This window comes from Haliotis asinina, chromosome 9 (assembly GCF_037392515.1).
Source record: "Haliotis asinina isolate JCU_RB_2024 chromosome 9, JCU_Hal_asi_v2, whole genome shotgun sequence".
Lineage (NCBI taxonomy): Eukaryota > Metazoa > Mollusca > Gastropoda > Lepetellida > Haliotidae > Haliotis > Haliotis asinina.
Window position 1 is genome coordinate 62,079,129 of NC_090288.1, and position 17,066 is coordinate 62,096,194.

At 41.2% G+C, this 17,066-nt stretch overlaps 3 protein-coding genes across 3 annotated transcripts; 1 reads left to right on the forward strand and 2 right to left on the reverse strand.

Moving 5' to 3' along the window:
• Positions 1–2,386: 2,386 nt before the first annotated feature.
• LOC137295836 (NADH dehydrogenase [ubiquinone] 1 alpha subcomplex assembly factor 3-like) lies at positions 2,387–6,466 on the reverse strand. The gene is made up of 5 exons (XM_067827393.1): positions 6,279–6,466; positions 5,294–5,486; positions 4,060–4,126; positions 3,484–3,584; positions 2,387–2,945 (listed from the first exon to the last, which is right to left on the reverse strand). Exons 1-5 carry the CDS (start codon positions 6,335–6,337, stop codon positions 2,685–2,687), a joined length of 681 nt encoding a protein of 226 aa, XP_067683494.1. The 5' UTR covers positions 6,338–6,466; the 3' UTR covers positions 2,387–2,684.
• Positions 6,467–8,270: 1,804 nt separating this feature from the next.
• Positions 8,271–9,731, forward strand: LOC137296285 (tubulin alpha-1A chain-like). Its single transcript, XM_067828045.1, has 2 exons — positions 8,271–8,488; positions 8,602–9,731. Exons 1-2 carry the CDS (start codon positions 8,308–8,310, stop codon positions 9,729–9,731), a joined length of 1,311 nt encoding a protein of 436 aa, XP_067684146.1. The 5' UTR covers positions 8,271–8,307.
• Positions 9,732–13,387: 3,656 nt separating this feature from the next.
• LOC137296280 (tubulin alpha-1A chain) lies at positions 13,388–15,704 on the reverse strand. The gene is made up of 3 exons (XM_067828035.1): positions 15,657–15,704; positions 14,669–14,891; positions 13,388–14,556 (listed from the first exon to the last, which is right to left on the reverse strand). Exons 1-3 carry the CDS (start codon positions 15,657–15,659, stop codon positions 13,427–13,429), a joined length of 1,356 nt encoding a protein of 451 aa, XP_067684136.1. The 5' UTR covers positions 15,660–15,704; the 3' UTR covers positions 13,388–13,426.
• Positions 15,705–17,066: the final 1,362 nt, after the last annotated feature.

Below are 17,066 nucleotides of genomic sequence, written 5' to 3' on the forward strand. Positions count from 1 at the left end.
AATCTCTACTTGTGTACATGTCCTTGAGAACTACCCATACAGAAGTCACATTTTATGTAGCTTATTAAAATGAGTTTATATATTATTATTATTATTATATATATATATTAACACATGTTGTTGGTTTGTATTTTAATAATACTATAGTTGTGTTGTAGAAACAAATTGTGTAAAGTACATACAAACCAAATGCAAATATGTTGATTTTAGACATTTGTACTGGTGGGAATGAATATATACATATATGTCCTGTATATGTTTTTGAGCAGAATAGTTTTAGATTTTTATCTTTTCTTTTCATCAACAATAAGTGTTTTTATCAGTTATACATGTTTTATCAGGTATATATTTAAACCTGTTTGCTTGAATTGACGCTATGTTAATCCACAAACTGATATGTATGTCAAGTGTAAATAAGATTTTTATTGTAGAAAAAGTCATCCTTCAGTGTCTGATTCATTGTTGTATACAGTCATCTCATGATAACCCCCTTGGCAATTTCACATGCTGAACTTACTCCAGGGGAGATAACTCCATCAACTTCATCAGTTTGTTTTTACAAGATCTATGTTGATATTTGGTCTCCATGTAAGTAGAGTTATCTACCCTTACCAGCTGCAACATTCAAAGCATAATAGATAACTGGTCTCAATTAGAGCGCCATAACTTGTACACATCAACATCATGAGTTGAGTTTGTTTGTCAAATTGGCATGGTAATAGCATGCTCTGATATTTGTGTTGATGGATGGAAGACTGCGTTTGAATGAGTGCTATCACAGCTACACCAACACCACATTCTTTAACGGGATGTCATTCATCTTTCCAAGGAGGAAGATACCAAAGATGAAAGATACCACATGTAATAGAGGACATCCATGATAATTTCCGATATACACAAACAACACTTGGCCTTAATATTGGGGTGAAAGTAATCTTGGACAAAGGGGTAAGATTTTGTTAAATGGCTTGCAGGAAATACTGGATCTTTCGTAGGAACAACTTTGTGGCAGTTTTGTTGTTGTGAAATTTTAATAAGATGTTATAAGTGTATTACTGCTTAGCTTTACCATCCATCCTTTGTAAAATTTCTGTACCATGTTGTAAACCTAGAGAGAAATGGCCGCCTTAAAAAAGGATGTATTTTCACATAGTTACTTTGCAAAGGAGTAATTTGCCTAGTTCTGATATTCTAAATGAACATTTAAACTCTTGCACATATATTTTTATATGAATTCATACTTCATCATACACCAGTTACCTTTGTATTGATTAATATTCACCATCATCTTGCACACATTGGGCACCTGCGATGCAGTAGATGGATTACCTCCCCTTTTTTCTGACCTTGGACTGCAGTAAGATGTTTGCAAAATTTTTTCTTGAACAAAACAAAGTGATGTTCAGGTTAGTGATGTCAGTGTACTTTTGTTTATGAATGGCTACCTTGGGAACATAGACAAAGAATAATTTTCTTAAATAGTTCAAAATCCTGCTACCATTTTCTTTAGTTACCATATGACCAAAGTATTGAGATAATCAAATATGACATAGTAATGGTGAAGGAAAATATTTGCAAACATGCAAAAATGTTTGAAACTGACATGATTTAGTTATTTGGGAAATACCTCCACATTGCTGACATTTAGTCTGATAGAGGTCTGAACATTATGTAATCCAGCAGTTTGAAGGTGCTGAAATCTGATTCAGAAACAGAAATCCATTTGTTTTAAGTTTTTATCTGACCATGGTGCTTCACTATTGTGTAGAAGTGAAAACTTGCTACTTTTCTTAAGGTTCTGTGGATAACAGGTATGAAAATTATGGAACTGATTAGATGGCTGAAATTATTTCATTGGTGGTGCTACATATGGATCATATACCTGATTACCCTCAGTCCATAATGGACTCTTCCAATGTATTAGTAGGGTAGTGCTGATTTTGTTGAAATTGGTATTAGAATTTTCAAAGGTTTTTGGTGGTAATGTGAGAAGCTGTGTTTATGTTTCTGCGTTTAGCACAGTCTCATGTGTCCAGGTGTCAGCATGGCTGGTACACTGTGAGTTGGTCCTGTGCAGTCAGTGTTCATACAATCTATGCTTTATACATCTTGTTATTACATTTATTAATGTAAGTGATTAGTTCTCAATTAAAAGTGTCTCTTGTAAATTATATACACACAGTAGGCTTGTTTTGTGTATTGTTTGATATACATAGAAACGTGAGGCAATAATAAATGAATTATGTGAATTTTGTCACAGTTGTTTTTTTTCTTGGACAGTGGCTGTGGGACAGTTTGCAGTGTTTTCACTGTTTATAATGTGATCTACATTACTTAGAAAAAGTCAAATATAACCATTTGAAATGTTCTAAAGGACAAGAACCAATAGTGTTCAATATACAGAGTGATCGTTGCTTTATTTCTCTACTATTCAACACTGTCTTGTACAAATAACATCAGTGAGTCTATGGGATTAACCACTTGTCTTGCCAAGAAACATCACATCAGAAATGAATTGGCAAACACAGTAATACTGCGAAGACACCAGCAGTTAATATCAAAGTTCACCTTAGAGTTCTTCAACCAAGAGCAAACATGATGCCAAGGAAGATGAATAATAATAATAACTGTCCTTTTTTCACAGCTTGTAAACGTCGCTCAATAGAATCGGTTCACCAGGAGAGCTACTTTCTCTTGGAAGGGTCATTCTCTCTTGAGATGTATTTGGACATTCTTTCCTTGATGTCCTTGACCTCCTCCTCAAACTCCCCTGGTGTATCAGGGGTGCGGTTGAACTCCATTTCGTACAGACCCCTCCTCTCCAGCTGTGTGCGGACCAGCGCATCCTCGTCGTGCTGGGTGTGAACGTATGTAGGGGGAATCAATGCGCCAGCCACATATCGACGCTCAGAGTTGAGGAAATTGAAGGTCGAACATGCTTGGTCCTAAAATGATACCGATACACAAAACTATTGTATTTACTTATACAAAGACAGCTATTGTATTTAGTTATACACACAGAAAAGTGTCAAATGACCCTTCTTTCTCGGAGTGTCTGAGTATGACATCTGATTTCGAGCGTGTTCGAGCTAAAGGATATACCTACCATTCAGACACAGTATACTGACTCAAGGTGACTAGTGACTGTTTTCTCCTCCCAGTGCTGAGCATCAGGAACTATACACGTATAAATATGAACTGTATGGGTGCTCCACTACATGTTAGGTACATGAGTACACAGAATCGGGGTAGTCACTCTGGGAGTAATCTTGTTGAAAGTATTCATAATGGGAACATCCTAGCATCATGTAGGGTAACAACTAAAACCATCTTTTTCATGACACAGCATCTTGCATACCTCTCACCTGGCAGACACTGTATGCACAAAACCATGGTAGCGATCAAGAGGGTAATTACATTCACATTTTTTCAGTATCAACAGCACAACAGCTAAAACAGAAAACACCATTGTGACTGACTGACCGTGGGTAGGACTTCCACGTTGATCTTGTTGCTGCGGAGATACTTGATGACACTGGTGTCGTACTTTGCTCCTTTGTCCCCGATACCGAGGACCAGGATGTCTGAAAGGTCAAGGGTGAGTGAGTGAGTGCATGTTCACTGTTAGTCACAGTCTACTTAGAGTGGAAACAAGTCTCCGACACTGTATGTACACTTGTGCTGTCTACAAAGTGGCATTCACTCTATCCTGACCCAGTATGTACACTTGCACTGTCTACAAAGTGGCATTCACTCTGTATTGACACTGTCTGTACAGTGACACTGTTTACAAAGTGACATTCACTCTATCCTGACACTGCCTACAAAGTGATATTCACTCTATCCTGACACTGTACACTCGCACTGTCTACAAAGTGACATTCACTTGATACTGACACCGCCTACAAAGTGACATTCCCTCTGTACTGATGCTGTCTACAAAGTGACATTCACTTTATACTGACAAAGTTTACAAAGTGACATTCACTCCATACTGACACAGCCTACAAAGTGACATTCACTCTATACTGACACTGCCTACACAATGAAATGTCATACCTATCTTTGGTTCCAAGATAGTGAAAAGTGAAAGTGAGTCCTGGCTGATGTCCTCTGGGCCGCTCACCTGGATAACAACAAAGGTGTTATTAAAGTATAGCAAGCGCCAAAGGGACAACAGTCTCAAAACAAGTAACTCAACAATAACCTGAACTTTCAACACACTAGATCTAAATACTGATACAATCAGTCACTCTCAGCAATATGGTTTGAGACTGCTTCAGGAAATGGCTCTATTCTGACCGACCATAATGGCCAACAAACACAGATTCATGATCTAAGGGACATAACTCTTATCAGTATTCACTGCCGTCTGGTCTGTAATATTTTCTTACTACTTGAGGCTTTCTCCTATCCTAAAGCTGCAAATGAAGCTAGTCCAGATTCCCACTGGGGCCTCTTTCCAATTCAAAAGGAATTGTTGGTTTCAATCAAAGTTATATATTTTCACACATTAAACGTTAGTTAGTCTAAATGAAATCCTGTCCATCCAGGAGCCAGAATTCCAAGATGAATTAATCACCACGTCAGTGACAAATGCCTTGATTATTTAGTGTAACAAAGCATCCCAGACACAGAACACTTACTATCTTTCTGTAGATTTTGTACAGTCAAATGATCAAAATATTTGTTTCATTTTCCTAAGACCCATTGGAATAAATCTATTTGCTACGTTTACATATTGTCTCCATAAACAGAACCAATTTTAATCGTATCTCTGTACATACAATGGAAGGTTTGGATCAGATGTATTGTGCAGTGATAACGCTTGCCAAACAAAACTATGATACATGGGATTACATATTGTAACAGAATGGAGACTTAAATGACTACTTCAGAGGGTGAATATATCATTGGTCTTGATGTTTCAACTTGTCTAGGAGAGTGTGGTAAACCCAACACTCAGCAATATTCCAGCTACATAAACATGGTCTATAAATTACAGTCGTGACAAGACAATCCAGTGATTGACATCATGAGCATCTATCTATCCAGCAGAGAGATGATGGCATGCATTAATCAGGTCATTAAGGCAGACAAACTGAATCTGTTAGTCAACTCTTACGACCTGGATCTTGGTAAGGAACTTTGTGTCTGCATTATCAAGTTCAAAAGTACAATCAAACTGTCTTTGGTGTGTTGAAGTTACATATATCTATTTAATATCAAACTGACATCCTAGACCTTCACTACTCCTTCAATACTTATTGTATTTGTGCACACAGAAACATACATTCCAGTGAAGAACTGATCGTGGGAACACAGCACATGGGCCAAAGATCCGGAAACCATTGTTGAGTTTGAATCCAACCGAACTGTAGGCATCTATAAATGTCACCGTGTCCTCTTCCTTGCCAAGGATGGTCACTGAGGTTGCTGTAGCTGTGACGTTTCCATCGATGTTGTGATGTCGAACAGGTGTCACACTGAAACATGTAAGATATCAGTCAATATCTTCATTAGGGAAACTGACATCAGGATTGTGCTCTGTCACAGGGAAGGGCATTAAGATCTGTCTGCTTCTAATAACAGAAAACTGACATAATTGGACATATACAGCAATACAATCTATGTCATCAAGTAATGTTGATTAAGTGAAAATCTTGTGCAGATGTAAATAAACTGTTGGTGATTACAGACATGAATGGCTATCAAAGCAATATTCTTTCTTCATTGCCGTATCAATTCCTTGACTTTGATGCTGTGCATTTTTTAAAACATTCATCACTGTGTTTGCTTGTTTCTTCCATGACACAGTATATTGCATCTCATAGAGAAGTAGACAGTTATGACGATGAAATTTAACAATTAAACAATGCCAAACTAATTGTCTAGGATAAGCTAATTAGTGCACCTGGTAATGTACCCTAGGGACACACGTATAGAACCTACTATCTACAGAACCTACCTATCTATAGAACCTGTGCCAACAAAGACCCCTTCAAACTTATTTTCCAAATAGAGAGCTTATGTTTGCAAATGTACCCTACACTAAATGAGCACTAGAAGTCAGGTTAGTTGGTAACAAAGGTAAACAACATCATTTGGCGACATAAATACATGTGTTCACGTGTCGGAACGTATAAAAAGACCGGTTTTGTACACTGTCAACATAGTGAGGTACATACATGCTTCTAGCAATGTTAAGGCAAATTTATGAATATGGAGTATCCACCGTTACTCACGAAAACGGGTGACACCCGGTAATATTAATTTACCTAAGCTGTGTGCGAAGCCTTTGATGTAAACAACGAGAAATATTCCTTAAAATCATCATGGGGCTATTTTTGTATTACACGTGAGAAAGTATGATCCAATTTTATCATAGTTCTCCTTCAACCTGACGATCCATGCCAACATGAAAGTCAAGCCACTGGAACAACGTTCGATAGAGTTACCCCCCTTTGTTGCATACGGCGCGTTCTGTCTCTAATATCAATGAAGCAGTACAATACCACTCAGTTTAACAGCAATACTGTTTGAAATTATTTACACAGCAAACTGATGCATACATTACTCATTTTTCATTTTGTAGCATATTGCACATTGGATATAGTATTTAAATGCCGCCGGCCATACATGAATGAGGAATATTCCTACCTTAATTAACCGATGTCACACTGTGATGATTGATGGTTTACCAGTCTGAGTACTTATGATCATATTTCAAAAACATTTCGACAGAACATGTACAGTATCAATTCCGAATCACCCAAAGTATTTTTGGAAGATATTAATGCAAATAATTCGATACACTGACACCAAATCCAATATATAATTGGGTAGATACAAGCCCCAAAGGACATTGGAGTTGGAGCTTGTGAAAACAATTTTCTGGACTTTCTTCGTAGATTTTCTGGAAGATATATTGGTTATGGTTGTGAGACAGACTATCGAGGCACCAGTGTAGAGAATGTATTAATATCCGGAGTTTTGTTTGTTTTGTGTATTTTTTTCTTTGTGCGTGGATGTTTCAAAATATATTGTAATCAATTTATGTCTTCAGGAAGAATATTCAGAAGATATTCTGTGTTTGTTCTCCTGGTGACACTGGACACATTCATTTGGTAATGTTGTCTATGGGTGACGATAGCTACTGTACAATATAAGAGCTTTTTAATTTCCCTCACACATACACACACATACACATATACACAAAGCAAAAACAAACAAAACAACAAAAACACAAAACAAAACAAAAAAATACACCAAACACCAATACAAAACCTAACACGAAAAATACGTACAGACGCACATGCGCACGCAAACCTGCACATGCAAACACACACGTACGCGCAATACACACAAACACGCATGCATGCACACAGACACGAACCTGAGAAACGGAATCTTTCCTATTGTGGTTAACATAAATCCTTTTAGTGAAGTGTTTTCAAGTGAAACTATTACAAATTCGTACATTTGGAAAAAAAAGAAAAAAGGGAAAAATGGACAACGCAGTTATTAGTAAACTTGCTGAAGCAAACAAATTAACCATGTGTTAACATTCTGACGATCAGTGTCATTATGTAATTAAGCCGTATAACCCTTATTGTAAGACCTAGCGACCGGTTCCCATAGCTGCGCCCCTGACAACAAACAATAGTATAAACGGGAGCGGGCAACCGTCAGTTGCACCATACCTCAGTCAACTTGTAGACGGACTGTGCCCCTCGCCAACCCATACTCCAACCAACCATGGTAAGATAAGGACCACACTTTCTGGTTTTCACATTTTTTTTTGTTTTTCTTGATTCGATCTCCGCGAAGCTTCGTAGTCCTAGCTGTAGTAACTGAAAACATGTAGGTTAGATCGAAGAGGAGATGGCGTGAACACCTACCACAGTATACCACTTTATTCCAAACCAAGAAAAAAAACACACACATGAAGACCCTTTACAGCGATGTTTTTTTTATTCATTTCAAGGGGTACATTGACAATGTTGTGCATTCATCTTAATCAACTCCATTTGCAAGTATCTGAGACACCGCCATTTCACCTAATATCAGGATGTAAAATATTCTAGATCTTGAAGGAAACCAGTTTGAAAGTTAATAACAAAATCATTATAAGTTACATTTAACTTGTCCGCGATCACCACTCATGGCTGATTAAGACTGATCATTATATTCCCTTGCGTCAGTGTGCTGCACTGTTTACATCTTGACATGACAGTGCATATAGTGCATTCCTATTGATTTCAGAGGGAATGTATCTCCATCCACGTCGGCCAGGCCGGAGTCCAGATGGGCAATGCATGCTGGGAGTTGTACTGTCTGGAGCACGGCATTCAGCCCGATGGTCAGATGCCCTCAGACAAGACCATCGGGGGTGGGGACGACTCCTTCAACACCTTCTTCAGCGAGACTGGAGCTGGGAAGCACGTGCCCAGAGCCATCTTTATTGACCTTGAGCCAACTGTTGTTGGTAAGTCTATTAAATATTTATCTGCCAATCGTTATGAATCAAAAGTAAGTCCGAAAACCGATATTTTCTAAACATCATTTTCCTTTCTAAATGTGATTGTTATGTGTTTCCAGATGAGGTCCGTACCGGAACCTACCGACAACTGTTCCACCCAGAACAGCTCATCACCGGCAAGGAGGACGCCGCCAACAACTACGCCCGTGGCCACTACACCATTGGAAAGGAGATCGTTGACCTCGTCCTTGATCGAACCAGGAAGCTGGCTGACCAGTGCACTGGACTCCAGGGCTTCCTCATCTTCCACAGCTTCGGTGGTGGCACTGGCTCCGGCTTCACCTCTCTCTTGATGGAGAGACTGTCTGTGGACTACGGCAAGAAGTCCAAACTAGAGTTTGCTGTCTATCCCGCTCCACAGATCTCCACTGCTGTCGTCGAGCCCTACAACTCCATCCTCACCACCCACACCACCCTGGAACACTCCGACTGTGCCTTCATGGTCGACAACGAGGCCATCTACGACATCTGTAGACGTAACCTTGACATCGAACGTCCCACCTACACCAACCTCAATCGTCTGATTGGACAAATTGTCAGCTCCATCACTGCCTCTCTTCGTTTCGATGGTGCCCTGAACGTGGATCTGACGGAGTTCCAGACCAATCTGGTGCCCTACCCACGTATCCACTTCCCTCTGGCTACCTACGCTCCTGTCATCTCCGCCGAGAAGGCCTATCATGAGCAATTGTCTGTGGCTGAGATCACCAACGCCTGCTTTGAACCAGCCAACCAGATGGTCAAATGTGATCCTCGTCACGGAAAATACATGGCCTGTTGCATGTTGTATCGTGGTGATGTGGTCCCCAAAGATGTCAACGCCGCCATCGCCACCATCAAGACCAAGAGAACCATTCAGTTCGTCGACTGGTGTCCCACTGGCTTCAAGGTGGGCATCAACTACCAGCCACCCACTGTTGTCCCCGGGGGTGACCTGGCCAAGGTCCAGAGAGCTGTCTGTATGTTGAGCAACACAACGGCCATCGCCGAGGCCTGGGCTCGTCTTGACCACAAGTTCGATCTGATGTACGCCAAACGTGCCTTCGTCCACTGGTACGTGGGTGAAGGTATGGAAGAGGGCGAGTTCTCCGAGGCCAGAGAGGACTTGGCAGCCTTGGAGAAGGACTACGAGGAGGTTGGAGTCGACTCTGTTGAGGGCGAGGGAGAGGAAGAGGGAGAGGAATATTAGTGACCACTCACATGTGGCCTGAATGACACGTCCGAATAAAGAATGCTTAACATATTTCCTCTTCTGTTTGATTTGCTACCACGGTGTTTTGGGGGACAGTCAAAATATAACATAGCGTGGTCTTCGGATATTCGGAAACCCTGTAATCGCTATTAAACCACATCTTATATCTGTCCAGGGCTTGATCTGAGAACATTCTATTACAGACACGCCAGGACGCCCAGATTGCGAAAGTGACACCCCCAGTGGATTTCACGCTGGAATAAGGATAAGGCGAGGCGCTCGGAAGACTGATTCCTACAAATCTGTCTTCCTTTTGCTTGAATCTGATAAGCATTTGAAACGCAGGGACATTCAGGGTCAGTTTTTAGATATTCAAGGTCTACTGTTTTTAAAGGTTTTAAGTTTTTACATTGTGAATCGAATACTTTGTCAAAGTAATTCTCAAGGCTTATTCCGGAATGGATGTTACCAGTTTTAATAGTGCCGTTGATCTCGAGTAAGCTGCTTCTTAACATAAAGTTAAGTCCTGTTAACCATTACATCAATAGAAACATTACTACCTACAATGCAATAAAATATATGTTGATTAATAACAGTTCCATGAAACATTGGCTGCAGGGGTACCCATAGAGCTGTAGGCACAGTAAATTCGTATACAGGGTAGTGTCCTTACTGAACCTATGAAAACGGGCTCGAACCCTACATGTTTTCGCAACCACCATTCCCGCACTTGCTAAGGGCAACGGCTAAAGCCTGTATCACCTCGGCTGTTGATCCTTCATCAATACTTGGTACACTGTGATACTGTCCCATACTCACTCTGAGGGTTATCAGTAAGCAACATGTGTCATAATAACTGTGTCTTGTGACGACGAATCTGCTAGTGTCTCTTCAATCTGAACAGAACTAAATCAGAATGGGAAAGGGCAAGGGGATTCGACCCTAGTCTACGTAAAGGTAGGCTCAGTATTATTCATTACACTGTTATACTGTTAACGAGTCCAAGTTTAAGTTTACTTACTCTGGATCCAATGGCCATTTTTGTCGCTCGTTTTAGTAACTGATACACTGTTTGAAATATCAATTTAAAATACTCGCATATCCACTTCTGCTAATAATGATATCATTGGTTTGATTTACCTCAGAAGTCAAACATTTCCCCCACAAAACATATATTGTTGTGAATGTTCGTGTTCCTATCGTTTGCTAGACGAATAGGTTTGGCCAAGAATTTATCAGACGTATGTTGTCATAAACCATATACGAATACATCTCTTTTTATGTCAACCTAAAACTACGACCACCAGCATCACTGGATTGTTTGGTCTAGACAGTCCAGTGATTTACAGCATCATCATCTCTGTGCGTCATTGGGAATCGATGACATGTGTCAACTAAATCAGCGAGTCTGACCACCCGATCCCGTTAGTCGCCTCTTACGACAAACCATAGGTTACAAAAGATCAACTGTAACCCTTCACAAGTTTTCAAACTGAGAAGAACTATGTAAACAGATACGTATGATACAGTGTCATGTAACATTATGCCCAACCTTACGCGAGTATCTTGATAATTCCATATAAAAGAATGTTTTATCCAGTTTGCATTATACTGCATAATTCCCAGACGAAATCTAGAAAATAGCCTCTTTATAACATGCAATATATCTTGGTTTCAAACACTCTTTGAGTATGAAACTAGCTAGTTTTTGTTCATTCAAGAAATCATTTCCATGGCAAAAGCATCATTATAGTTTGTGTAAAAACGTTAAAACATTAATGAGTAGGTATTATTAAACACTATACAACAGTTGTCAAAATACATTAACAGACAATAAATTAAACATGAAGATACATTTACATGTTATACAGGGCCAGCCGCATACCTTTTACTTTCTTTTACTTCACTTTTCCACAAAAAAATGGTAAAGAATTCTTACCTACTTTCGTTAACTTAACCACTTTGAAAAATTGAAAATGAAAAGACGAAATGGAGTTATCTCTATTTGAGATTCATTGTTGACGTCATAGCTGGGTGGGACGATGATTTTTATGGAGAAGCATGCACAATGTGAATGCGGCTTTTCAACTCAATATGAGATGACTGTTTGGATTTCTTTAGATCAATGCGTGATCCTCCGATTTCTTGCATCTTGCCTTACATGATACTCTGATGGTATAACATCTCTGAATGCATCACATCACCCCCTCTACTAATAGGTGTTTGGAACTTATAGTCCTCCAGTGTTAAATCGGTTACTTGTGTCACGTGTGTGCATTCAATAACGAGGTTGATTCAGTTCGCAAAGTTTTGTACATGACACGGGGCATAACATTTACAGGATTTTGTGACGAAGTGGTATGTTCTGTCTTCTATTAACTTAGATTTATGTAGTATGGAATTGTTTTCAGTTATTATGCAAAGCATTGTGCACAGTCCCGTGACGTATGACAAGAGATCACTTCTACGGGAAGTGACGTCATAGACGGTGGCGCATATAGTTACGGCTTCATTGTAGCTGTTGTTTCTCGCCGTTTCAGACGCTGTCCTCACTTTTTGTACTCGTCAGGTAGGTGACAAGGCTCACACGTTTATGTGTAAACAATAACCTGTGTATATAATAAATTTAATAAATTTTCAAACACGTTTAAGTACACCTGCAGCCTAGGTGAAGGCCTATGGTTGGGGATTCGAACTGTCCCAACCGTGATAGACCAAAAACGATTCTAGACAGATTCCACATTTCCAACAATTTTCCCGAATGTTTTACTCATTCTGTAGATAGAGAACACATTAATTGTTATCAAGTGATCACATTGTATAAATGTAGATCAGAGTACTGTGACAAATGATCTCAGCGGCTAGAACCATGATATCCGAACATATATCTTTTGAAACCATCCACCAATCAACATTTGTATCTCTTTGCCCCATCCCAGGGAAAGGATAGTGATACAAAAGTGTTATTTGTTAATAACGCATTGTTATGTGGACTGCCAGCACCAACATTGGTCTTGTGGCCAGAATGATGTGAACGGTTTGTTACATTGCTGAATTGAGTAATGGCACTATGATGCGATAAAGCCTACGGGCGCTTAACATGAACTCCCCTTCTCAATCACACGTCCGGTCAGTTTTGCAGGAGGGTAGTTTAAGGTTTGATTCCCGCATAAGCGCATAAGTTCAACGTGTGAGGCCGTATCAGTCTCTCGCCGGTTGTGGTATTGCTTGAAGTTTGCTAACGGCCCGTATAGGAATACGGAAGTACTCTCGGGTTATCCACCCGGTATGCAGATGCTTGAGTAATGACTGATTGAGTCACTTGCGGAAGTCAGTGTTGTTCATTGCCAGTTACAGATGGACCAGAATTAGTACATTTGAGATATTTGTTCATGGCATATGGTTGTTCAGTATCAGGAACCTAAGTGTCAGTTACATTTCCCTGCCATACACACATACAAATGATGTTATATGATGTGTCCCGTCAGTGGATTTATTGTGTAAACTGAGGAATGTATACTAGCTCTATTTCAAATTGTATTAATTTGAAAATTAAACCTCTTGCTTCATGATAAAGCAAGACAATTCAAGCAAGTAGATCAGATTATTATAACATAAAAGGGAAAATATTAGTTTCTAAATTTTTTATTCGGTCATTCCACCAAGGGAACATGTGTCATTTAAAGGCGACACTAATATTCCTCTCCCTCTTCCTCTCCCTCGCCCTCAACAGAGTCGACTCCAACCTCCTCGTAGTCCTTCTCCAAGGCTGCCAAGTCCTCTCTGGCCTCGGAGAACTCGCCCTCTTCCATACCCTCACCCACGTACCAGTGGACGAAGGCACGTTTGGCGTACATCAGATCAAACTTGTGGTCAAGACGTGCCCAGGCCTCGGCGATGGCCGTTGTGTTGCTCAACATACAGACAGCTCTCTGGACCTTGGCCAGGTCACCCCCGGGGACAACAGTGGGTGGCTGGTAGTTGATGCCCACCTTGAAGCCAGTGGGACACCAGTCGACGAACTGGATGGTTCTCTTGGTCTTGATGGTGGCGATGGCGGCGTTGACATCTTTGGGGACCACATCACCACGATACAACATGCAACAGGCCATGTATTTTCCGTGACGAGGATCACATTTGACCATCTGGTTGGCTGGTTCAAAGCAGGCGTTGGTGATCTCAGCCACAGACAATTGCTCATGATAGGCCTTCTCGGCGGAGATGACAGGAGCGTAGGTAGCCAGAGGGAAGTGGATACGTGGGTAGGGCACCAGATTGGTCTGGAACTCCGTCAGATCCACGTTCAGGGCACCATCGAAACGAAGAGAAGCAGTGATGGAGCTGACAATCTGTCCAATCAGACGATTGAGGTTGGTGTAGGTGGGACGTTCGATGTCAAGGTTACGTCTACAGATGTCGTAGATGGCCTCGTTGTCGACCATGAAGGCACAGTCGGAGTGTTCCAGGGTGGTGTGGGTGGTGAGGATGGAGTTGTAGGGCTCGACGACAGCAGTGGAGATCTGTGGAGCGGGATAGACAGCGAACTCTAGTTTGGACTTCTTGCCGTAGTCCACAGAGAGTCTCTCCATCAAGAGAGAGGTGAAGCCGGAGCCAGTGCCACCACCGAAGCTGTGGAAGATGAGGAAGCCCTGGAGTCCAGTGCACTGATCAGCCAGCTTCCTGATGCGGTCAAGGACGAGGTCAACGATCTCCTTTCCGATGGTGTAGTGGCCACGGGCGTAGTTGTTGGCGGCGTCCTCCTTGCCGGTGATGAGCTGTTCAGGGTGGAACAGTTGTCGGTAGGTTCCGGTACGGACCTCATCTGGAGCACATAATCATGATCTGCGTTATGAATAGAGAAAGTATTTTATAGAAGAACACACATGTTTTTTTCACAATCGTTGAGCATGAAATACGGGTATATGAGTACCCACCGACAACAGTTGGTTCGAGGTCAATAAAGATGGCTCTGGGCACGTGTTTCCCAGCTCCAGTCTCGCTGAAGAAGGTGTTGAAGGAGTCGTCCCCACCCCCGATGGTCTTGTCTGAGGGCATCTGACCATCGGGCTGAATGCCATGCTCCAGACAGTACAACTCCCAGCATGCATTGCCCATCTGAACACCGGCCTGGCCGACGTGGATGGAGATACATTCCCTCTGAAAAAACACAATGAAACATGATTGGGACGAATCGGAATTTGAATCAACAGTTATGGGTGCTAAATTGACGCAACTCTGATAGCTCATCTATCATATTCTTGTCCAAGTAAACTGATATGTTTTCTTGCTTACAGATGTATGTTTACACTGTTTATAAACATAGCAGCTTCGTTTTGCCCAAATGATGTAGCCATGATTAAAAGGAAATAATACCACATTGCTGGTGCCCATCTTCCTCATTCGTCTGTGGATACTATGCATGGGAGTAAATGAGTGATGTGTTCCGCCGCTTTTAGCAATATTCCCGCAATTTCCCTATTGGCTTAGTGAGTGAGGGAGTGAACGGGTGGGTGGGTGGATGGGTGAGTGAGTGTGTGAGTGAGTGTTCTCCTGAGCAATATTCCAACAACATATAACAACAGTGGACACAAGAATTGGGCTTGTCTAGCAAGTGGTGTTTTACACAGTATTTAAGCTATATAGAGACGGGGAAAAGCAGATGTAAAATTGGTAAGGCACTGTGCCGATGTGGGATAACACAAGTGAATCATTATGTTGCAGACTTGCAGAGTTGCAAATGTGAGAATCCTAAGGGCTTTGGTTCATTAATTTCGTGGACACGACAATGCCGATGTGTCGTCAGTATATTTACACACGTTCTGTTTGAATATAATAAACAATATCAGTAATATGTATGTAGATAGATGATCATATTCGGCGACTGGTGTGAAGATTCCCACCAAGTCCACAGTCAGTGCTTACCATGATTGCTGCAGGTAGATATGGATCTCACGTGGACTGCAAGTTGTCAGAGGTGAGAAAGTCTGATGTCGACAGCAGGTGCCCGAACACTAATATACCGCTTGACAGCGGGTTGTCAAGGACGCAAATCCGTCACAACAGTCGCTGGGGTAATTGCAAAGGGTTAATTGGGTTTGTAGTGAGATTGGAGACTAGCGACAAATGCCCGAGTGGGACAATCACCTGCTGAGTGGGGAGACTTTCGGCTCAATGCTCATATCATCAGGGATTATTTCCTGAATAATCCATCTGGCTAGTTCTGATTAGCTTTCTATTCATTAAACAGTAAACGTGCGATGACACCAATACGAGTCTTGCGTGCATGTACAGATTACGTCTTTGCTAAGGGTTCTCGTGTACGAAATACAAAAGAGTACGAAACCAAGCTCATGAACTGACCACCTTGGCTTAAGTGATATAAAAAGAAACTGAAATGGTCGCTTTCAACTTGGTTTCTCTCCATTTCATTCCCGCAGTTTGCGCATGGGAATATCATTAACCAGATTTAACAAATAAAACCGTCTCTCTGAGCCATAGGGTTTGCTTAATATTAATTTTGTAGAAACAGTCAGAGGCTGTATACAGTGTAGTCTGTTCTGTTTTTATTGGTTTGACAAAATGGACCTGCAGATTTCATTCAAGACCTGTAGATTTTAAAGCTTGCAGACTGCAGCAAGCCCTGATGGTCAACTTAGAGTATTCCAAACACTGCTCGGAGTATAACCATAGGTACGTGCAGCGTACAATAAGTCGTTGTGAAGAATCTTTGTTGTATGAGCCACGCTTGTGAGGTGTTCCGTTTCTTCATCAAGGTTTGGTACCTTCCGGAATACATCAGTAGGAAATGATCGATTGAGTTAGTGAGTAAGGTTTTAAGCCTCCTTTGCTTTTAGCAATATTCTGGAAATATAACAATATGTGGGATGGAACACCACAAACAGGTTTCATCCATTGTGCTTAGGTAGGAACTGAACCCGAGCCATAGACGTTCTGAACGAACACTTTAATGGCTAGACTAATCCACCGCTTCAGATCTGAAATATGTTCAACTGTGAATGTATGATGCTAGCGTATTTTATAGGAAGAGAAACCGATTTGACCTGAACGTTTCTGCCACTTTAATTCCTGATTGCAGGGCAGCGGGCTAGCCGGCTGGTTAAAGCGTCCATCCGTCAAGTCATGGACCTGGGTTCGATTCCCCCATCCAAGGTGGCTTTCTGGTGTCCTCAATGCAATATTGCTGGAATATTGCAAACAGCGCCTTAAAAAATGCCCGACCCTCTCACCAGTTTCCTACTGTCCGAATATCATTGTGTTTATACACAAGTATCACATATGATTACACAATGCCATTTAGAAAGTGGTCAGATG

Bases quoted from the DNA above. Each gene is read 5' to 3' on its own strand.
- LOC137295836 (XM_067827393.1), bottom strand. From the start codon at position 6,337: ATGATGATTTTAAGGAATATTTCTCGTTGTTTACATCAAAGGCTTCGC. The intron at 5,487-6,278 runs GTAAATTAATAT...TACATGTTTCAG, and splicing joins AGGCTTCGCACACAGCTTAG to TGTGACACCTGTTCGACATC. The intron at 3,585-4,059 runs GTATGACATTTC...TTGACCTTTCAG, and splicing joins TATCTTGGAACCAAAGATAG to ACATCCTGGTCCTCGGTATC.
- LOC137296280 (XM_067828035.1), bottom strand. The intron at 14,557-14,668 runs GTGGGTACTCAT...TATGTGCTCCAG, and splicing joins CCTCGAACCAACTGTTGTCG to ATGAGGTCCGTACCGGAACC.
- LOC137296285 (XM_067828045.1), top strand. From the start codon at position 8,308: ATGGGCAATGCATGCTGGGAGTTGTACTGTCTGGAGCACGGCATTCAG. The intron at 8,489-8,601 runs GTAAGTCTATTA...ATGTGTTTCCAG, and splicing joins CCTTGAGCCAACTGTTGTTG to ATGAGGTCCGTACCGGAACC.